Raw genomic sequence first — 23,799 nt, forward strand, 5'->3', positions numbered from 1 at the left:
AGATTGCGAGCCCTACAGTAACTCCCCCAGCAGAGAAGCAGCGCAGACGCCTGCATCCACCATTAGCAAACCGGGGCTGGGCAGGGAGGCGCGGCGAGGGCTGCATCGCTGAGAGTAAGAATCTGGCCTGAATACCCTGAGCGCTATCTGAGCGAAATAATTTGGGCTAGCAAACCAGACTGTGGGATACCTACCACGCGAAAAGCCAGCCCTAACCTAAGACCGCCAGGCCCGCGCACGGAACAAAGGACTGAACAGAGATAGCAGGCTGCAGACCTTCCCCCTCCGGTGACAGACAGCCAGAGCCGGAAGGGGGCAATCGCAGCCCCAGAGAGACTTTATCTATAAAATTGTAAGCAGGCTTCTTTGCTAACTAAAACTTCTTGGGGGTCTGGACGGTCAACATCTGCCTGAGAAGGTGCGCCGGTTTTACATCCAGATAACCGAGTGGCGGGGAGGCGATAAGTCGCAGCATTGGCGCTCGCCTGGGAAGAGCAAATTGGCGCTCGGACCTGGGAAGAGCACAAAACGCAGGCCCAACTGAGTCTGCGCCTCTGAGGACTACCCGAGTGCCTGAACCTGAGCGGCTTGGACCTGGGAGGTGCATGCAGCCCAGGGCCAGCCTCGGATTGTTCCCGGCGGAACAACCTAGAGTCCGAGCAGTGTGGACAGGGAGGCTACACGCGCCGTGAGCAGGGGCAGACCCAGGGTGGCTGAGGCACTGCGAGCCCACGCCAGTGTTATTTGTTTGCAGCATCCCTCCCTCCCCCCCTACAGCGCGACTGAACAAGTAAGCCTAAAAAAAAAAAAAAAAAAAAAAAGTGTCCTCCACCGTGCCCTTTGAGTCAGGGCGGAAACCAGATACTGAAGAGACTAGCAAACAGAAGAAGATATAACAGAGGGAAACGCCTTGGAAGCTACAGGCAATAGATCAAAACCCTGTGGTTACTACGGACTACATAGGAAGGGGCCTATAGATCTTGAGAAATATAAATCTGACCAAGGAACTAGCCAAAAATGAACTGAACCCACAACACCCAAAAAAAAAAACAAAAACAAAAACAAAAAAGTCCTAGATATATTTTTATTATTTTTACGATCATTCTTTCTTTTTTTTTTTAATTAAAAAAAAAAAAATTTAAGTCCTCTATTGTTCCTTTAATTTTCACTTTTATAACCTATTACTTTGCAAAAAAAAAAAAAAAAAAAAAAAGACCCTATTTTTTTTCTTCTTCAGCAAACTTCATATATATATATTTTATAATTTTTTGACCTTGTTTTTTTTGTTTGTTTGTTTTTGTTTTTTTCTTCTTTTCTTTAACATTGTATTTTTGAAATCCCAAACTCTACTCTAGATTTTTAATTTTCGCTTTTTGGTATATGTTATCAATTTTGTACCTATAGTTTTTTTTTATATAATTTCTGTGACTTTTTTTTTTTTTTTTTTTTTTTTTTCTTCTTCTCTGTTTCTTTCTCTTCTTCTTTTATATAACATTGTATATCTGAAATTCCAAACTTTACTCTAGATTTTTAATTTATGCTTTTTGGTATTTGATATCAATTTTGTACCTGTATTTTCTTTATAATTTTTGTGACATTGTTCGTATTTGTTTGTTTGTTTTCTCTCTTTATTTTTCTTCTTCTTTTTTTTTTTTTTTTTTTTTTAACATTGTATTTTTGAAATTCCAAACTCTACTCTAGATTTTTAATTTTTGCTTTCTGGTATTAGTTATCAATTTTGTACCTGTACTTTCTTTATAATTTTCGCGACCTTGTTTGTTTTTGTTTGTTCGTTTTTTCTCTCTTTCTTTTCCTTCTTCTTTTCTTTAACATCGTATTTTTGAAGTTCCAAACTCTACTCTAGATTTTTAATTTTCGCTTTCTGGTATTAGTTATCAATTTTGTACCTGTACTTTCTTTATAATTTTCGCGACCTTGTTTGTTTTCGTTTGTTCGTTCTTTCTCTCTTTCTTTTCCTTCTTCTTTTCTTTAACATCGTATTTTTGAAATTCCAAACTCTACTCTAGATTTTTAATTTTTGCTTTTATGTATTTGTTACCAACTTTGTACCTTTAAGGACCCAATCTTCAGGACCCATTTTTCACTAGGGAGTGAGATTACTGGCTTGACTGCTCTCTCTCCCTTTGGACCCTCCTTTTTCTCCACCAGGTCGCCTGTGTCTCCTCCCTAACCCCTCTCTACTCTACCCAACTCTGTGAATTTCTGTGTGTTCCAGACGGTGGAGAACACTTAGGGAACTGATTACTGGCTGGATCTGTCTCCCTCCTTTTCATTCCCCCCTTTTATCCTTCTGGCCACCTCTGTTACCTTCCTCCTTCTTCTCTTCTCTGTATAACCCCGTGAACATCTCTGAGTGGTCCAGTTGTGGAGTGCACATAAGGAAGTGACTACTGGCTAGCCCACTCTCTCCACTATTGATTCACCTCATCTCATTTGGGTCACCTCTAACTCCCTCCTCCCTCTTCTCTTCTCCATGTAACCCTGTGAACCTCTCTGAGTGACCCTCACTGTAGAGAAACTTATCATCTTTAATGTAGATGTTTTATCAATGGTGCTGTATAGAAGGAGAAGTTTTGAAACTACTGTAAAAATAAGACCGATAATCGGAAGCAGGAGACTTAAGTCCAAACCCTGACTCCAGGGAACTCCTGACTCCAAGGAACATTCATTCACAGGAGCTCATCAAATGCCTCCATACCGACACTGAAACCAAGCACCACACAAGGGCCAATAAGTTCCAGGGCAAGACATACCAAGCAAATTCTCCAGCAACAAAGGAACACAGCCCTGAGCTTCAAGATACAGGCTGCCCAAAGTCACCCCAAAACTATAGACATCTCATAACTCATTACTGGACATTTCATTGCACTCCAGAGAGAAGAAATACAGCTCCACCCACCAGAACACCGACACAAGCTTCCCTAACCAGGAAACCTTGACAAGCCACCTGTACAAACCCACACACAGCGAGGAAAAGCCACAATAAAGAGAACTCCACAAACTGCCAGAATACAGAAAGGACACCCCAAACTCAGCAATTTAAACAAGATGAAGAGACAGAGGAATACTCAGCAGATAAAGGAACAGGATAAATGCCCACCAAACCAAACAAAAGAGGAAGAGATAGGGAATCTACCTGATAAAGAATTCCGAATAATGATAGTGAAATTGATCCAAAATCTTGAAACTAAAATGGAATCACAGATAAATAGCCTGGAGACAAGGCTTGAGAAGATGCAAGAAAGGTTTAACAAGGACCTAGAAGAAATAAAAAAGAGTCAATATATAATGAATAATGCAATAAGTGAAATTAAAAACACTCTGGAGGCAACAAATAGTAGAATAACAGAGGCAGAAGACAGGATTAGTGAATTAGAAGATAGAATGGTAGAAATAAATGAATCAGAGAGGATAAAAGAAAAACGAATTAAAAGAAATGAGGACAATCTCAGAGACCTCCAGGACAATATTAAACGCTACAACATTCGAATCATAGGGGTTCCAGAAGAAGAAGACAAAAAGAAAGACCATGAGAAAATACTTGAGGAGATAATAGTGGAAAACTTCCCTAAAATGGGGAAGGAAATAATCACCCAAGTCAAGAAACCCAGAGAGTACCAAACAGGATAAACCCAAGGCGAAACACCCCAAGACACATATTAATCAAATTAACAAAGATCAAACACAAAGAACAAATATTAAAAGCAGCAAGGGAAAAACAACAAATAACACACAAGGGAATTCCCATAAGGATAACAGCTGATCTTTCAATAGAAACTCTTCAAGCCAGGAGGGAATGGCAAGACATACTTAAAATGATGAAAGAAAATAACCTACAGCCCAGATTATTGTACCCAGCAAGGATCTCATTCAAGTATGAAGGAGAAATCAAAAGCTTTTCAGACAAGCAAAAGCTGAGAGAATTCTGCACCACCAAACCAGCTCTCCAACAAATACTAAAGGATATTCTCTAGACAGGAAACACAAAAACGGTGTATAAACTCGAACCCAAAACAATAAAGTAAATGGCAACGGGAACATACTTATCAGTAATTACCTTAAACGTAAATGGGTTGAATGCCCCAACCAAAAGACAAAGACTGGCTGAATGGATACAAAAACAAGACCCCTACATATGTTGTCTACAAGAGACCCACCTCAAAACAGGGGACACATACAGACTGAAAGTGAAGGGCTGGAAAAAGACTTTCCATGCAAATAGGGACCAAAAGAAAGCAGGAGTAGCAATACTCATATCAGATAAAATAGACTTTAAAACAAAGGCTGTGAAAAGAGACAAAGAAGGTCACTACATAATGATCAAAGGATCAATCCAAGAAGAAGATATAACAATTATAAATATATATGCACCCAACACGGGAGCACCACAGTACGTAAGACAACTGCTAACAAGTATGAAAGGAGAAATTAACAATAACACAATAATAGTGGGAGACCTTAATACCCCACTTACACCTATGGATAGATCAACTAAACAGAAAATTAATAAGGAAACACAAACTTTAAACGATACAATAGACCAGTTAGACCTAATTGATATCTATAGGTCATTTCATCCCAAAACAATGAATTTCACCTTTTTCTCAAGCGCACATGGAACCTTCTCCAGGATAGATCACATCCTGGGCCATAAAGCTAGCCTTGGTAAATTCAAAAAGATAGAAATCATTCCAAGCATTTTTTCTGACCACAATGCAGTAAGATTAGATCTCAATTACAGGAGAAAAACTATTAAAAATTCCAACATATGGAGGCTGAACAACACGCTGCTGAATAACCAACAAATCACAGAAGAAATCAAAAAAGAAATCAAAATTTGCATAGAAACGAATGAAAATGAAAACACAACAACCCAAAACCTGTGGGACACGGTAAAAGCAGTCCTAAGGGGAAAGTTCATAGCAATACAGGCACACCTCAAGAAACAAGAAAAAAGTCAAATAAATAACCTAACTCTACACCTAAAGCAACTAGAAAAGGAAGAAATGAAGAACCCCAGGGTTAGTAGAAGGAAAGAAATCTTAAAAATTAGAGCAGAAATAAATGCAAAAGAAACAAAAGAGACCATAGCAAAAATCAACAAAACCAAAAGCTGGTTCTTTGAAAGGATAAATAAAATTGACAAACCATTAGCCAGACTCATCAAGAAACAAAGGGAGAAAAATCAAATCAACAAAATTAGAAACGAAAATGGAGAGATCACAACAGACAACACAGAAATACAAAGGATCATAAGAGACTACTATCAACAATTATATGCCAATAAAATGGACAACGTGGAAGAAATGGACAAATTCTTAGAAAAGTACAACTTTCCAAAACTGGACCAGGAAGAAATAGAAAATCTTAACAGACCCATCACAAGCATGGAAATTGAAACTGTAATCAAAAATCTTCCAGCAAACAAAAGCCCCGGTCCAGACGGCTTCACAGCTGAATTCTACCAAAAATTTAGAGAAGAGCTAACACCTATCCTGCTCAAACTCTTCCAGAAAATTGCAGAGGAAGGTAAACTTCCAAACTCATTCTATGAGGCCACCATCACCCTAATACCAAAACCTGACAAAGATGCCACAAAAAAAGAAAACTACAGGCCAATATCACTGATGAACATAGATGCAAAAATCCTTAACAAAATTCTAGCAATCAGAATCCAACAACACATTAAAAAGATCATACACCATGATCAAGTGGGCTTTATCCCAGGGATGCAAGGATTCTTCAATATCCGCAAATCAGTCAATGTAATACACCACATTAACAAACTGAAAAATAAAAACCATATGATTATCTCAATAGATGCAGAGAAAGCCTTTGACAAAATTCAACATCCATTTATGATAAAAACTCTCCAGAAAGCAGGAATAGAAGGAACATACCTCAACATAATAAAAGCTATATATGACAAACCCACTGCAAACATTATCCTCAATGGTGAAAAATTGAAAGCATTTCCTCTAAAGTCAGGAACAAGACAAGGGTGCCCACTTTCACCATTACTATTCAACATAGTTTTGGAAGTTTTGGCCACAGCAATCAGAGCAGAAAAAGAAATCAAAGGAATCCAAATTGGAAAAGAAGAAGTAAAACTCTCACTATTTGCAGATGACATGATCCTCTACATAGAAAACCCTAAAGAGTCCACCAGAAAATTACTAGAAATAATCAATGACTACAGTAAAGTTGCAGGATATAAAATCAACACACAGAAATCCCTTGCATTCCTATACACTAATAATGAGAAAACAGAAAGAGAAATTAAGGAAACAATTCCATTCACCATTGCAACGGAAAGAATAAAATACTTAGGAATATATCTACCTAAAGAAACTAAAGACCTATATATAGAAAACTATAAAACACTGGTGAAAGAAATCAAAGAGGACACGAATAGATGGAGAAATATACCATGTTCATGGATTGGAAGAATCAATATAGTGAAAATGAGTATACTACCCAAAGCAATTTATAGATTCAACGCAATCCCTATCAAGCTACCAACAGTATTCTTCACAGAGCTAGAACAAATAATTTCACAATTTGTATGGAAATACAAAAAACCTCGAATAGCCAAAGCGATCTTGAGAAAGAAGAATGGAACTGGAGGAATCAACCTACCTGACTTCAGGCTCTACTACAAAGCCACAGTTATCAAGACAGTATGGTACTGGCACAAAGACAGAAATATTGATCAATGGAATAAAATAGAAAGCCCAGAGATAAATCCACGCACATATGGACACCTTATCTTCGACAAAGGAGGCAAGAATATACAATGGATTAAAGACAATCTCTTTAACAAGTGGTGCTGGGAAATCTGGTCAACCACTTGTAAAAGAATGAAACTGGACCACTTTCTAACACCATACACAAAAATAAACTCAAAATGGATTAAAGATCTAAACGTAAGACCAGAAACTATAAAACTCCTAGAGGAGAACATAGGCAAAACACTCTCCGACATACATCACAGCAGGATCCTCTATGACCCACCTCCCAGAATATTGGAAATAAAAACAAAAATAAACAAATGGGACCTAATTAACCTTAAAAGCTTCTGCACATCAAAGGAAACTATTAGCAAGGTGAAAAGACAGCCTTCAGAATGGGAGAAAATAATAGCAAATGAAGCAACCGACAAACAACTAATCTCAAAAATATACAAGCAACTCCTACAGCTCAACTCCAGAAAAATAAACGACCCAATCAAAAAATGGGCCAAAGAACTAAATAGACATTTCTCCAAAAAAGACATACAGATGGCTAACAAACACATGAAAAGATGCTCAACATCACTCATTATCAGAGAAATGCAAATCAAAACCACTATGAGGTACCATTTCACACCAGTCAGAATGGCTGCGATCCAAAAGTCTACAAATAATAAATGCTGGAGAGGGTGTGGAGAAAAGGGAACCCTCTTACACTGTTGGTGGGAATGCAAACTAGTACAGCCACTATGGAGAACAGTGTGGAGATTCCTTAAAAAACTGGAAATAGAACTGCCTTATGATCCAGCAACCCCACTGCTGGGCATACACACTGAGGAAACCAGAAGGGAAAGAGACACGTGTACCCCAATGTTCATCGCAGCACTGTTTATAATAGCCAAGACATGGAAGCAACCTAGATGTCCATCAGCAGATGAATGGATAAGAAAGCTATGGTACATATACACAATGGAGTATTACTCAGCCATTAAAAAGAATACATTTGAATCAGTTCTAATGAGGTGGATGAAACTGGAGCCTATTATACAGAGTGAAGTAAGCCAGAAGGAAAAACATAAATACAGTATTCTAACGCATATATATGGAATTTAGAAAGATGGTAACAATAACCCTGTGTATGAGACAGCAAAAGAGACACTGATGTATAGAACAGTCTTATGGACTCTGTGGGAGAGGGAGAGGGTGGGAAGATTTGGGAGAATGACATTGTAACATGTAAAATATCATGTAAGAAACGAGTTGCCAGTCCAGGTTCGATCCACGATACTGGATGCTTGGGGCTAGTGCACTGGGACGACCCAGAGGGATGGTATGGGGAGGGAGGAGGGAGGAGGGTTCAGGATGGGGAACACATGTATACCTGTGGTGGATTCATTTTGATATTTGTCAAAACTAATACAATTATGTAAAAGTTTAAAAAAAAAAAAAAATAAAAAAAAAAAAAAAAAAAAAAAAAAAAAAAAAAAAAAAAAAAAAAAAAAAAAAAAAAAAAAAAAAAAAAAAAAAAAAAAAAAGAAGAGGAAATCAAACTGTCTGCAGGGTATTTAAGGGACTTGCCTCGGAGCCTACCCCAAATAGTGACAGGCTTTAAAGCTTTCATGTTTTCCATCTCCGGTAGATGGAACTAGGATGTCTCCTGAATGTTTGTCTTCCTGTGAAGAGCAGCTTCACACACAGGAGTCCTTTTAGTGCAGTGTCATGGGGTTTATGTAGAACGGACTCAGGCAAAGCAGCCCATTCCCCTGACAGTGAGGGAAAGATGGTTTTCAGGATGCTGGTTGCCTCCTTGCTGGTTAATATCCATTTGCAAAATGTATACACACAAAACAGAACTTTTCTTAACACATGGTTACTATGACTTCTGCATTTGCTTTTAGGTTGTCACCACTGGGATGGAACAGTTAGATTTTGAAGAAGGACCACACATATTTGACTTGCAGATTTATGTGAAGGATGACGTGGCTGTCACTGACCTGCAGGTCCTGACGGTCCAGGTGACAGATGTGAATGAGCCGCCTGAGTTTCAGGGCAACTTGGCAAAAGGTGAGACACACTGGGGTGTACGATGCAGTCCAGACAGTGGCATCAGGCAGGACCCTGGGGGATGGAGAAAAACAGAAGAGTAAATGAACAAACAGCTGTTTCTCTGGAAAAGGCAGCTGCTTAATGAACAGGGAATAAATGAAATATCCTCCAGCTGAGGACTCCCAATAATAACACCCAATAATTTACAAAGCCTTAGCCATCCATGGCTTGGGCCTCTCCTGATCCTGTGGAGGGAGCTGGAGCTCAGGACCGCAAGTGGATCATGCTGGAGGAATGTGGGCTGAGACCGTTTCAGGCTCAGCACTGGGTACCAGCCGCTGACTTCCATGGTTCATCCTCCCCATGGATGCCGACGCCTCCAGGGGACTGTGTATCTGAGATCTGCTATAGAGTAGACACAGTATAGGGGACTGGAGCATAAGATAACTTCCTGTGTCATCTCCCCTAAACTCTTGGCTTCAAAGACCATGTATACACTGACAACTCCCAAGTCCATCATTATTTTTGTTTGTTTGCTTGTTTGGGGCGGGGGGGGGGGGTGTTGTTTTCCAGTCATCTTTATTAACCTATCAACATTATATTTTATACAAACTATCTTGAGGTCTTCTCATAGGAATCTGCTTTAGTATAGCATGTTAATAATAAAACCAAGTAAGATGGCTAAACTTCAACCTAGCATTCTACTATCCTCTGGACAAAGCAAGTTAGAAACTCAATCACATTACACACGTGTAAGAGTTGTGCTCCAAGATAATTAGGAAGCTGCTACACCAGCTTCTCCCTTGAACTCTAGACTCAAATAGAAACTGTCTTACCCAGCATCTCCATTTGGATGTCTAATCGGTATCTGTGATGTTGTGATTTATAGTAAGAAATATATATGTGGTCTTCTTTCCCTCCTGACACAGGAGGGAACTGCCTCTTGGCATTTCCTAAGTGATGAGAGTGATAAAGGTGTCTTTTGTTACATTAATGAGGTAACTTTTGGACCCCACCTAAGGATGCCCACCAGGGGAAACAGCTATGTGAGTAGAGGGCTGAACAGTGGAGAGGGGGTAGAGGCTGGAGACGGAGTTAAACTGAGCTCAGTCAGCAGCGGCCAGTGACTTCATAGTGGCCTATGCAATGAAGCCTCCACAAAAGCCCGAAAGGGGTTCGGAGAACGTGGTGAATATGTGGAACCTGGGGGGAGTGGGTGCCCTGAGAGGACATGAAAACTCTCTGCCCCTTTCCTACACTGTGCCCTATGCATCTCTTTCATCTGTCTGATCCTAACTTATATCCTTTCATAATAAATCAACAATCTGGTAAGTAAATGTTTCCTTGAGTTCACTAGAGCACACCCCTCTAGCAAATTATTCCAACCTGAGGAGGAGACTGTGGGAACCTCCAATCTAGACCTGGTTGGTCAGAAGCAGAGGGGCCCACCTAGGCCTGTGCTGGCATCTGAAGGGGCAGGGGCTGTCTTGTAGGATGGAGCCCCGAACCCGTGAAGTCTGATACTATCTCTGGGTAGACAGTGTCCGAATGAGTTGGACTGTGGGACACCCAGCCAGTCTTAAAGAATTGCTTGGTGGTATGGGAAGTGCTCCCCCCTCTGCCCCCCACCCCAACACCTGGAACTGGTGCTGGAATCTAAACTGAAATGTGCCCCCAGACCCCTTGACTCCCACTCCATCTCCCTCCCCACCATCATTTGTTATTTTTGTTTAGCAGCTAAGTTGTGTTCAACTCTTTGGGACCTCATGGACTGTAGCCCACCAGGCTGCCTCTGTCCATGGGATTGTCTAGGCAAGAATATTGGAGTGGGTAGCCATTTCTACCCCAGGGGATCTTCCAGCTCAGGGATGGAACCCAAGTCTCCTGCTTGGCAGGCAGGTTCTTTACCATCTGAGCCACCTGGGAAGCCCCCCTTCCTACCATCTCTGCCCACATCTGCTTCTCTCATCTTCCCTATTTCAGTTAATGGCAACTTCATCCTTCTAGTTTTGCAGGCCCAAAGATCACAGTTATCCTTGACTCGCCTCTGTCTTTCACACCCAACATCAAATCCACTAGGAAATCCCACCAGGTTCTAAGTCTATGCAAAACCCAGCCCCTCCCCAGCATCTCCACCATGGCTCACCTGGGCCATGGCAGTGCCCACCTGACTGGCTTCCCTGCCCTGCAGCCAGAGGGATCCTATTAAACAACAAGAGTCAGAGTCTCCTTAAGGCCCCAGAAGATCTGATGAGCCCCTACCAATCCCCATCTCCTCTCCCACACACCTCTTCACCCACCTATGTATACCCCAGGCACACTCTACACTGGCATCTTTGCATCTATCTACTGTTTCATCTGCTCCTTCCCCTTCTTCTCTACGTCTCCTCCTTAAGGATCTTGACACTAATGTCAGTGAACCTTCTGGAAGCCCTCTATTTAACATGGCAATCCAACTCACCACACTCCTTTCCCTGATTTTTCCCCATAACATTGCTCACTAACATTCACATATTTTATTCATTTTTTGTTATTGAATTGTGATTCTATTCTTTACCAGCTGAGACAACCCCACAACTCCTCTAATCCTGTTTCCCTGTTTGTAAAGTGGAGATAATTATTACAACATCTACTTTATAGGGCTGTTATGAAGATGAAAGGAGAAAATATATAAGCCCTCAGCACAGCGTCTCCAAAAGAGTGAGTTAATGTTAAAATTCTTAGTCACGTCTCAGAAAGGTTCTCAGAAAGAACAGAGCATGGAGCAGAGCATGGCAGCTCCTCAGGCAGGGCTGGCGGTACCCAGCGACCCTACCCGCCCTTCTGCTGCCCGCCAAGAACTCTGAAGTAGATGACATCCATTTCTGGTCCCTTTTCCTGAGTCCCTGCAGCCCTCTCTCTCCCTTTTCACATCTTCTCTGTGTTCCACTAGGAGGCCTCTCATTTCACCGACTTTCTGCTGAGATGCTAAGTGCACTTGAGGGGTAACCTTGGTTCAGTTTAAGAGGAAAGAACACACGAAAGAAGATCTGGAATGGGAGCAGCCTCACACTGGAAATTCCCACCTGGGCTACTTTCCACTTCTCTACCCTTATTACTTCCTTCCCCCTGGTCACCCCTCAGCCTGGGAGATACACAAAGGCTTGACACCAGCTTGGCCAACCCTAGCTCTTTATTAATCCCTATAAACAGATCCACCCCTACAAGCTGGCCAGTGGTCTTACTCACAGCCTTTATTATAGCTGTCTTCTTTCCCACAACACCAATACGCTTGGCTCCCTTTGACTGTGAATGGCTGTCCTGGTTTTGGAATTCCTTCTTTGCTTTACCTAATAAAATGTTTCTTATTCCCCTTTGGACCCTGGTACAGGTCTAGACCTCTACATAGTGGAAGGAACAAAGCCTGGATTCGTTTACCAGGTGGAGGCCTTCGATCCAGAAGACACAAGTCAAAACCTACCCCTCAGTGTAAGTTTCCTTATTAAATGGAAAAGCAGCTTTTCTGTGTGGCCTGGAGTCTCAGTGGGGCAGGTTGGGAAGTGGCAATGGGAGGGAAGTGCTGTCCACCTCCAGGCACAGAGCACCGGGGAGGCTGGAATAGGTGAGGGGTCTCTGGAGACAGACATCCCACATTGGATCCATGCTTCTGTGCAGTCTTGGACAAGTTCTTAACCTCTCTGAGCTTCAATTTCTCCATCAGTAAAATGGAAGAATAATAGAATAACACGTACCACAGTAAGGAGATTATTAGTATTAGATAATGCACGGAAAGTCACTTAGCCTGGTATATCAAAATTGCTCAGCATTTTTTAATTCCATGATAATTAAAAACAGCTATATTATTCAAAAATAAACATGCAATGTATACCTCAAAGGCAGGCAATAACACTTCCTTTTCAAGAGATGAAGCCAAACTGTTTGGAGCCAGTTTTAAAGGAAAATTCTAAGAGAATCCCAGGAATTCCAAAGTAAAGGAGGACTTCCACAAAGGAAAGCAGGAGACGGAGTCGTGAGGCATTCAGTCTGAGACCGCTGAACTCCACCTTTAATCAGTTTCCTCAAGGGGTCTGCCAATGGAGCTCTTCTAACTACTCACCCTCAGGCCAAGAGGCTTCCTAGTTTATTTCTGAGCAAGGATGCCTCAGCTCCCAGTTCTGCCCACCAGCAGGGCCTTGTGTACCCACTGCAGCCAGGCAGCCCAGGCTGGAGAGGACAAAACCAGAGCTAACGCCACCTGCCTAACCTTGGAAAACCTGCCTTACAGAGAAGCAAATACTTGAAATATGACACCTGGGGAACTGGCAATACAAGGAGGCTGTTCTGCATTCGCTGCATGATTAACAGCTTCAGCAAGACTACTTTTTCTAACAGGAAGAAGAGAGCTTTGGGAGTGAACTCCAGGTCTGATAGAATATGGTTCTACAGGGTTTGCAACAAAGCTGTTTTAAGGTTATCAGTTTGTTATCATTAGAAGACAATCCTGTCAAAAAGAACAACCAACCAACCCAATCATTCATCCAAGATTCTATTTGCATGAATAAGTGATTAATATTCAAATTCATAATGGGTTCCTACTATGTGTTAAGAGCAATACTAGGTGCTTTAATGCATACTTATTAATAACACACTTGTTATATAAGTTACAAATGTGTTTGTCCAAAGTAACAGAAAATTTAACCACAGGGGTGAATATGGGATTAGTCTTCTTCCATAAAAGAAGACCAGAGGCAGGCATGCAAGCAGTCCAGGGCTGGCACAGCTGCCACCCTTAGAAATCTAGATTCTTCCTATTTTTCTGCTGTTCTATTCAGTGCATGCTGGCTTTGTTCTCTTTTTGTTCACCTCCTATTACAATATGGCTGCTGTACCTCCAGGCTTTACCTCTAAGTTCCAGGCAGGAAGAAAAAGAAAAAAAAAAAGAAAGCAGGAAGGGGTACAGGGTAAACAGGGCAGGCCAACTTAATTTGTCCCTTTTTCTGTGGAAAACCCAGGATCTTCCTGGAAACCCTACCCAGAGATCTTCTGCTTACTTCTCACTGGCCAGAACCATGTGCTATGCAACTGTTGCTTGGTAGTGACTGGGGGAAAAGGGATTTGGGGATAGAGATGACGTTAGCAACCCGAAGCACAGTACCTACATTTGGTTCATCTCAATATTTACCAAGAATCCACTATGTGCCAGGCTTCCTATTAGCTTCTCTGGAGACAAAGATGGATAAGATACATCTTTGTACCTCAAGAAGTTTATAGTCTAGGTGGGAGACCTTCGTGCATACAAGAAATAATGATAATTCAATAAAATTATTACTATGAAGTTTGTACAAGAGGCAGTGGGGGTCAGAGTGGAAGGAATCTCAGCTGTGAAGAAAAATATTTATTTTTAAATCTCCATTTTAAAAATATATCTTCCCCAAATTAGGCAGAGGAACAAGGTCATGGCCCTCTCAAATGTATGTCCTAAGTCAGGTCATTACCCTTTTAGATGAAGGAAAGTAGCCCAGGTTTGGAGCAAATACAACAAGTGCGGCAAGCTAAGTCACTTTAGTCATGTCTGACTCTCTGTGACCCTATGAATTGTAGACCTCCAGGCTCCTCTGTCATGGAATTCTTGAGGCAAGAATACTGGAGTAGGTTGCCATGGCCTCCTTCAGGGGATCTTCCCAACCCAGGGATCGAACCCAAGTCTCCTATATTATAGGCAGATTTTTTTTTTTACCACTGAGCCACTGTGGAAGCCCAATACAATGGGTATTGCTCCCTTAAAAGAAAATGTAATGCCATCCAAAGATTTCAGAGAGCAGTTTCAGGGGCTTCGAACTGGGTGGCTGCAACTGTGGCTTCTACAGTGAGTTGAGGATTGTTTGGGGATGGGGCACTGCAGCAGAAATTGTTAACGAAGTATTTAACACCTGTGCTGGAACTAACACCTGCACGGAAAGTCACAGCCAGCCCGCAGGAGCAGTGAATACAATCTAGAAGGAAACTTTCTCAGACTAGCAAAAGGTAATAACAGTCTAGGAAGTAATATGCCGTGACCTTTGTACACAGACATTTTATTCTGGCCGCTTGAGGGTACTAAATGACATATTTTGCTTCCTACAAGAAGAAAGGAGATGGGTTAATTTCCTATTGACCAAACCTGTGCTTCTCAACCTTGGCAGTAAATTGAAACCACCAGCTGCTGCTGCTGCTGCTAAGTCGCTTCAGTCGTGTCCGACTCTGTGCGACCCATAGACAGCCTCCTACCAGGCTCCTCTGTCCCTGGGATTCTCCAGGCAAGAACACTGGAGTGGGTTGTCATTTCCTTCTCCAATGCATGAAAGTGAAAAGTGAAAGTGAAGTCTCTCAGTCGTGTCCGACTCTTATCGACCTCATGGATTGCAGCCTACCAGGCTCCTCCATCCATGGGATTTTCCAGGCAAGAGCACTGCAGTGGGCTGCCATTGCCTTCTCCGGAAACCACCAGAGGAACTTTCAAAAGCACAGAGATCTGGGTCCCACCCCTGAGGAGTCTGATGTGCCTGATCTCGGGTGTGGCCCCAGGCATCAGGTTTTCTAACCCTGATCCTCCACCCTGAGTGAGCTCTTGCAAACCCAGATTAAGAACTGCTGCTTTTTTTTTACATTGAAATATAGTTGATGTACAATAGTATATGTTACAGGTGTCCAATATAGTGAATCATAATTTTTAAAGGTTATACTCCATTTAGAGGTATTATAAAATATCAGCTATATTCCCCGTGTTGTACAATACATCCTTGTAGCTTATTTAATATCTAATAGTTGTACCTCTTAAGTCCCTCCCCCTATATCGCCCTTCCCCACTTTCCTCTTCCCACTGGTAACCACTAGTTTGTTCTCTGTATCTGTGAGTCTGCTGCTTTTTTGTTATACTCACTAGTTTGTTGTATTTTTTCGATTCCACATATAAGTGATATCATCCAATATGAGTCTTTCTCTGTGCAACCTATTTCACCGCTTTAAGATACTATTTCCCACACTTCCCAGGTCTCTCCCTTGGAGTTTTGGACTCTATGGGTCTGGGATGGGTCTGGGAATCTGCATATTTGCCAGATACCTTGTGTGACTGGTCTGGTCAAAAAGGCTGGCAACAATGAGTATTTCTCAGACAGTGTTTCCAGCCCTACATGCGGACATACTTAGGATGCTTCAAAAAATGCAGATTCCTAGCCTCTGTTGAGGCTGAATTGTTCCAATGCTGAATTGGAACGCAAACTTCCCAGGTGCTTCTGATGCCCTCTGCCCTTTGAGAACCACTGGCCTGAATAAACAAGCACAGACTTAAAGCAAACACCAACACACGTGCAGGAAGCCACCTGGGCTTGGTGTGTACCTTTCATCTTACCTGGTGGGTTCCAGGATCCAGGAGCCACCTTGCTGGTGACAGCAACTAGAGGAAGGAGGATGAATAAAAGCTAGTTCTAGGGCAGCTCCAGAACCCCCAACCCCAAGGGTAGAGATTTACAACAAATCTCCACCCTTGGCCAACTTAATAAAGTGAAACTGTGTCTGTCACAGACTGTGTAAAATTGAGGCTAATAGAAAAACCACTGTATTTGCTCCCTTCCTTTTATTTATTTTTAAATTTAAAATTTTTATTTTTAATTAATTTTGATTGGAGTAGAGTTGCTTTACAGTGTTGTGTTAGTTTCTATTGTTAAGCAAAATGAATCAGCTATACACATACATATATCCTCTCTTTTCTGGATTTCCTTCCCATTTAGGTCACCACAGCACATTAAGAAGAGTTCCCTGGGCTATACAGTAGGTTCTCACAGGGCATCCATTTTATACATAGTACCAATAGTGTATATATGTCAATCCCAATCACTGAAGCGTTTTAGCATCCACCCACATCAATCCCAATCTTCCAATTCCTCCCACACCACCTCTCCCCCTTGGCATCCAGACATTTACTCTCTATATCTGTATCTCTAGTCCTGCTTTGCAAATCAGGCTTCCCAGGTAGCTCAGTGGTAAAGAATCCACCTGCCAATGCAGGAGATGCAAAAGATGTGGGTTTGATCCCTGGGTTGGGAAGATTCCCCCGGAGGAGGAAATGGCAAACCACTCCAGTATTCTTACGTGGATAATCTCACGGACAGAGGAGCCTGGCAGGCTACAGTCCATAGGGTCGAAAAGAGCTGCACACTACTGAGCACACACACACATACATTTTTCTAAATTCCACATATATGCATTAATATATATTTGTTTTTCTGACTTCACTCTGCATAACACTCTATAGTGAAATGAAGTTGCCCAGTCGTGTCTGACTCTTTGCCACCCCATGGACTGTAGCCTGCCAGGCTTCTCAATCCATGGGATTTTCCAGGCTAGAGTACTGGAGTGGGTTGCTATCTCCAGGGGATCTTCCTGATCCAGGGATTGAACCTGGGTCTCCCGCATTGTAGGCAGACGCATTACCCTCTGAGCCACCAGGGAAGCCCTGTAACACTCTATAGGTGGATCCATATCTCTGCAAATAACCCAATTTCATTGCTTTTTCTGGCTAAGTACTATTCCACTGTACCACATCTCCTTTATCCTTTGTGTTATACTTTGTTGATGGATGTTTAGGTTGCTTCCACATCCTGGCTATTGGAAACAGTGCTGCAGCGAACACGGAGGTGCAAGTGTCTGTTTGAATTATGGTTTTCTCTGGGTATAGGCCTAGTAGAGGGATTGCTGGGTCATACGGTGGTTCTTGCTCCCTCTGTTTTAAAGTTTTAAAGCATATGGTTGCACATTGTTTGGACCTGCACTGCCCAATAGAGCTGGACTGTGAGTCAGAAATGAGTGCTATGTGTTTAAATGCTCTAGTAGCCCAATGAAAAAGGTGAAATAATACAAGTGAAATTCATTTTAGCATAGTTGACCTCAATATATCCAAACTGTTATCCTTTCAACATATAACCAACATAAAAATGATTCATGAGATATTTCACACCCTTCTTTCATAGTATGTCTTCAGACTCGTGTATTTTACATGTACAGCTCATTTTCTTTGGACCAGCCACAGTGCAAATGTTGTGTGATCACAGGTCCCCGTGGTTGGTGGCTGAGACCCAGTACTTGCTTCCCTGCCCATGCACCTTCTGTGTTGTGACGGGTGCAGGTGGAGCAGGCTCAGAGGCAAGCATCAGGACACAAAGACATGCAGAATGGTCCCTATGTGGATAATTATATTCATTGGCATTTCCTCCTGCCCTTTCTCCACCTCCTGAAGGAGGCTCTATGGGCCCCACTCCCTCCCACCCAACTCCCACACTCCCCGCCCCCTGCTGCTTGGAAATGGCCACCGTGACTGCCGCAAAGCCTCCTCAGAGACTCAAAGAACGTTAATCAGTTTCACAGCTGGAGGCAAAGTGATCTAGTGCAGCAATTCCTCCATTAAGGGGCTTTCTCTTGGCCTTTCCATTAGGGAAGGACTTCTGCATAAAGTGAAATGTGCTTTGTCTTCACCAGGGCAGACAAAGGATGAAATCAAAAGAGCCATAACCTTGCTACCAGCTGGGCTACCGGGAGAGGCAACAGGGAAGGCAGTTCTCTCTCTGCTTCCATCTGGCTCATGGCTCTGAAAAGTGGTAGCAACTTCTGTCAGATGCCTGCCGGTCCCACTGGATGGGACTTTTAAGATGCCTTGAGCAGCATTCTATTTCCTGACGAGGGAAGGAACTGAGGCCCTTGCCAGGGCCAGGTAATGCCGGTCAGAATGAAGGGATCCTGCTCATCCCCTTCTACCCCTTTCTGGCAAATTGTCCTTGGTGTCCTGCTCCTTTCTTTCCTGAGTGATAGCACCCTTCCTGTTCCCCAGGGACGTCCATCCCCACAACAGGTGCCCTCACACATACATCCCATTCACTGCCCCCCAGGCATCTGCCTAACTCAGAAGTCACCACCAGAAGTGTTTGCAAAATGCTTTACACCCCAGGTTCTTGTGAGACTGCTCAAGAAAGGAAAAAGCAGTGCTATTGGATAATTCCTTGGAGAAGGCAATGGCACCCACTCCAGTACTCTTGCCTGGAAAATCCCACGGAGGAGCCTGGTAGGCTGCAGTCCATGGGGTCGAGAAGAGTCGGACACGACTGAGCGACTTCCCTTTCACTTTTCACTTTCATGCATTGGAGAAGGAAATGGCACCCCACTCCAGTGTTCTTGCCTGGAGAATCCCAGGGATGGGGGAGCCTGGTGGGCTGCCGTCTATGGGGTCGCACAGAGTCAGTCACAACTGAAGTGACTTAGCAATAGCAATAGCAATTGGATAATTCCTACTCCAAATACACCACCACTGATGACTATTCAGACATCAGGAGAGATACTTCCTTGAAGAGAAGGGGATTGTTGTCCTTATGATTAGTGAAGCCTGAATCAAAGAACAGGACCCAAGGCTGATTAGGGAAAAAGACCGACAGAAGAAAGGAAGGTTTGCAGCTTCCTCAGTAAAGGATGGTATATCTATAGCATTTTGCATTTATACACGTGGCTCACCTTAAAAACAAATACTTGTCTATAACCCACCTAGCTCACCCTCATGATAATACCTACACAAGCTGAGTCCAGCTGAGTTAAGGGCTTGAACTGGGCTTTTTTTTTTTTTTTATGGTAGTTGTTCTTTTCTCCTAGGTACCCTTCCCTCTCACTTGCATCCGCCACCTCCCACCTCTGAGCTGGTTTGGGGAGGAAGGGGGAGGAATGGGGCTTTTATAAAATATTCAGCTTACACTGAAAAATAATTGGACTGTGATGTCGTATTTACAACTTGCCCCAGCCCAGTAGGAAGAGGCTGCTCTGTCTGGACCTTCTGGGTGAGCTTGGAGGCATGCTCTCAGTGGCTGGTGAAGTTACTGGAGCTCTTCGGACTTGGAAGGAATCAGAGTCCTGCTTTCCCTCTGGAAACCTGGCCCCTGGAAACTGCCTGCTGTGTTCCTATGAGTTGGAAGGCTGAATTCTTGTTGCTTGATTCCACCGCAGGCCTGGAAGCAACCGAGGGCTGCAAACCAGCACAGGTTGAATCATTATTCACCCATGACGTCAACTGCAGCGGGGTGAGGGGGGAGCCAGCCCGGAGGTGGCGCATCCTCCCAGGGGAGCCTGACATTTCAGGAAACTGGGCCAGCTCTCTCACATCCTCCTTCCTCCTCAAACTGGTGGCACAATAAAGGATGAATGGGGCAGGAAACTCGCTCAACGTCCTCCACCCTGAAGCTCTGTGTCCATGAGCAAAACGCTGCTGCCAAGGGGCTGCAAATAGAGAAACCTGGGGTGGCGGTAAAGGAATATTCCCTGCAGGGAGGCTAGAGAGCTTGTCTGACAAGCGTTGGTTCACCGAATTGATCTGATTACTCAGGACTTTTCTTAGCCAGTGCTGGAGCAGAGAGGGGCTGCCACTGCCTTTCATTCTATTTAATTTCTGTTTTCCAAGAATGAATATCAAGGGAGCAGCTTTGATTAAACAAGCCTTTAAAAAGGGGAGAGAATGCCAGGTTTTACAGAAAGCTTTGCTGAGTCGCTGGCAAATGGCCACATGACACAATATTTTTAGTCTGTGGATATCATCTCCTTTCTAAGTACAAAACTGCTATTCCCATTAACACAAGCTTGTAAGTTCAGGGATAAAGGAAATTAGCCTGGATCTAAAAGAAAAAAAAAATCAGGATTCCAGGAAGTCAGCCTCTTAATAAAAATTTAAAAGAAATTCCCCACATTCTGGCAAGATTTTTGTTATTGTTGTCTTTTTGTTTTGTTAAGATTCTTTAAGGTGGGAATGATGGGAAAAGGCTAGAATAAAGTCCCAATATTTAACCAATATTTATTGAGCATCTACTAGGTATTAGGCACAGGGATAGAGCAGTGAATAAAATGAAGCCCTTTCCCTCATGGATCCCACATTCTAACTGGACAATAGTAGTTAGCATACATGGAGGGCTTATCATGGCTGGGCACTGTTCTAGAACTTTGCGTGATCACTCCATGGGGCATGTCTTAGTATTCCTCTTTGTTGCACAAGCTCTCACAACTGGAAAGTGGTAGAACCAGGATTCAGATTCAGTAGTCTGGCTCCAGTCTGGATCCAGAGCCACTTCATGACTCAAAGACTCCGACCTGTGACTCACATTCCAGACGGATCTAAGAGTCTTTTCTCTGTGTCCCATCATATCCTACATTTATCTCTCCTAGAGCGCCTGGTCCAAATATTCTTTGTATGTTCCTTTGGTTGACCATCATCTTCAGCAGAGCAGGGCTGTCTGTCATCTCCGTATCCCAAGACTTCGACTGTCTGGAAAACAACCAGATCTGGGGACCTATCTCCTAGAGCATTTTAAAACACATGCGAAAAGGCCAACCGATTCAGGTGCATGTACTAAATGCCTTGCCAGGCTCTGAACCCTACATTCCAGCACCTTCAACTTGGACCTCTGATATATGGATATGTGAGGATTCTCTGCAGGAAAGGCTCTGCTCACAGAGCCAGAACTGCTCCACATGCTGCCAGCTGCAAGCCCCACCAGTCAATCCGTGGGGGGCTTGGGATAAGTATCACATCTCTGAGTGCTGCCAAGGTGTTCATACAATTTGGAGAGGGAGTGTGGTAGGAACTGAGAGAAGGGCAGTCCTTGGCGTTGCCCAAATATTTCCTCTTAACAATGGGTTGGAAGCACTTAAGTAACCAGCAAGGAAGACTTCGTAAAACAAGCCGTTACAGTAGAATGTATCATCATTAACCAACCAGGCTGTAAAATAAGACAAGAATACGGGCAAATGCTCAAGCTCTAAATCAAAAGAACAAAATATTATGATTTTGACTAGAACATCATCTCAATTTTTTTTGTAGAGTGTATGTTTACATAGAAAAGAACAGAAGGCTAGTCATGAAAATGATGAGATTTTATAGGTGATTAATATTTTCTTTTTTAAACTTTTCTGTCTTTCCCAATTTTTGTGTTAAAAATATGTTCATTACAGCTAGAAAATGTTATTAAATAATAAACAGAAAGTAAGCACTTAAAAATGGTTTTAGAATCTTATATTGGCCCCAAAGGAGAGCTTTCATCTCTTTTCTGTGCATTCTCTTTTCTCTATGGGGAGCTCAGCTGCGATCACAACACAGAAAATCACTGGGTTGGAAAGCTTGGCTAGCGTTTGCTTTGATTCTAGACTTCAGGGGCTGTGACTCTGGTCACAAAACCTTCACTTCTGATCTGATCAGGGATCGTCCCTCATCCTAGTTGCAAATAATGACACCTTCTACCCTTAAAGCCTTTTGGAATAAATGGCTATAAATATGCAAGCCTCACATGTTGCTGCAGCCCTCTTCATTATACTGTGTGCATTTGATTTAATCCTCCCCATAACATGTGTTGGTGGTCTCATCCCTAAACTACAGGCAAGGAATGGAATTGTCCCAGGTCCTGAGGTGAGATCCAGAACTTGGACTCAGCTCTTCTGATCCACGGCCTTCACCCAATTCTTGACTTCATCACGGGAGCAAGGAAGGGACTCCATGATCCTGATGAGCACCCATGGATGGACAGGGTGGGCCTCCTATGGACTGGCCCTTAGTGGGATGAACAAATAAGCCTGTGTCCCTTTCAGAGCAAGTGATGCTGTGCAGCGGGGCCCACAAGAGAGCTGGGCTGAGTACTGGGAACCAAGGAGGACAGGCTCTCAACTCCCCAACTTGCACAAAGACTTGACCAGTTGCCACAGCTCTGCAATCTAATGTTAAAGAGTCCAAGCTAGCTTCTAACTTTGACGCCAGTACCTGCTAAGGTTATTTTCTCTTGCACTTGTCTCTTCCCTTTTCTCTGCCATCATTTCAATGAACAATGCTTGTGAACATTTTCATACCACATCATGTCCCAAGTTCTTTTAAGGGAAGAGACTGAATCATATTTGCTTTGTTATTGTTTTTCAGTTGCTAAGTCATGTCTGACTCTTTGTAACCCCATGGACTGCAGAATGCCAGGCTCCACTGTCCTCTACTATCTCCTGGAGTCTGCTCAAATTCGTGTCCATTGACTGGGTGATGCTATCTAACCATCTCATTCTCTGTCATCCCCTCTTCTCCTTTTGCCTGAAATCTTCCCCAGCATCAAGGTCTTCTCCAATGAATCAGCTCTTCACATCAGGTAGCCAAAGTATTGGAGCTTCAGCATCAGTCCTTCCAATGAATATTAGGGTTGATTTCCTTTAGGATTGTCCTATTTCCTAATACATGGGAGCTGTGTTGAAACAGTGTTGATTAAAGCCAAGACATTGAATAAAAGCCAGAAGTGAGAATATTGTGGTTGGGATAAGGATGCTGGACTCAGAAGCAGGGGGCTGTTTATGTGCATTGTCTGTAATTGAAGTAGGATCCAGTGGCCAGCTTGTCAGGGTACTACAGATCAGGATCAAAGACTCAGACCAACTGATTCAGAGTTTTCTTGAATCAAGAACCATTAAGCCAGAGAACTGCCCATTCGGGCCTTCATTCTGTTGCATCAAAAAGGTTCTACAGGCCATGAATATAAAATGTGAAGTGAACAATCTCACTTCCTGGGGAAAGCTGCATAGGTGTGCTTAGTTATGCTTTTTCCCTTGTTTTTTTTTTTTAGTATCTCCTGATTTCCCCTTCAAAGAATTTCAGAATGTCTGCTAACGGGACTCTCCTCTCCACAACAGAATTTGACTTTGAAGCAGGACACAGCAGGTAGCCTTTGCCAATGACCTTACTTGAAGTACCTTTTATCTGAGGGTCCAAGAGCAGGCCTGGTGCAGCCAGGAAGGCCCTGAGTGTTCTGTGGCCTTGCTGCCAGGTTCAGAGGGTAGTGAGCTCCAAAGAGGGATCGGGAACAAGGCCATCATCCAGAAGGCCTCCTTCCCTGTCCAAAAATCCTACTCTCTGGACCACAGGGATGCAGGTGTGGGAGAGGGTCCCTGGGGCATCTGGAGGATTGTCTTGGATGCCCTTCTGGCTCCAGGGAGGCAACCATCG

The 23,799-nt window shown here is 43.0% G+C and overlaps 1 protein-coding gene and 1 long non-coding RNA gene across 5 annotated transcripts in view; one reads left to right on the forward strand and one right to left on the reverse strand.

Moving 5' to 3' along the window:
- The window catches only part of CDHR3 (cadherin related family member 3), a 77,428-nt gene that overhangs the window by 21,584 nt on the left and 32,045 nt on the right, over window positions 1-23,799 (forward strand). For all 4 annotated transcript variants that reach the window (XM_019958667.2, XM_070787739.1, XM_070787740.1 and 1 more), the window contains exons 3-5: window positions 8,651-8,816; window positions 12,169-12,266; window positions 23,420-23,514. In XM_019958667.2, the coding sequence (XP_019814226.2) occupies window positions 8,651-8,816; window positions 12,169-12,266; window positions 23,420-23,514 (359 nt within the window). The remainder of the gene's footprint in view (window positions 1-8,650; window positions 8,817-12,168; window positions 12,267-23,419; window positions 23,515-23,799) is intronic.
- LOC139182697 (uncharacterized) overlaps window positions 8,201-23,799 on the reverse strand; it is an 83,833-nt gene continuing 68,234 nt past the window's right edge. Inside the window, exon 6 of the long non-coding RNA XR_011566220.1 lies at window positions 8,201-8,870. This is a non-coding gene — a long non-coding RNA (uncharacterized lncRNA). The remainder of the gene's footprint in view (window positions 8,871-23,799) is intronic.

This window comes from Bos indicus, chromosome 4, assembly GCF_029378745.1.
Source record: "Bos indicus isolate NIAB-ARS_2022 breed Sahiwal x Tharparkar chromosome 4, NIAB-ARS_B.indTharparkar_mat_pri_1.0, whole genome shotgun sequence".
Classification (NCBI taxonomy): domain Eukaryota; kingdom Metazoa; phylum Chordata; class Mammalia; order Artiodactyla; family Bovidae; genus Bos; species Bos indicus.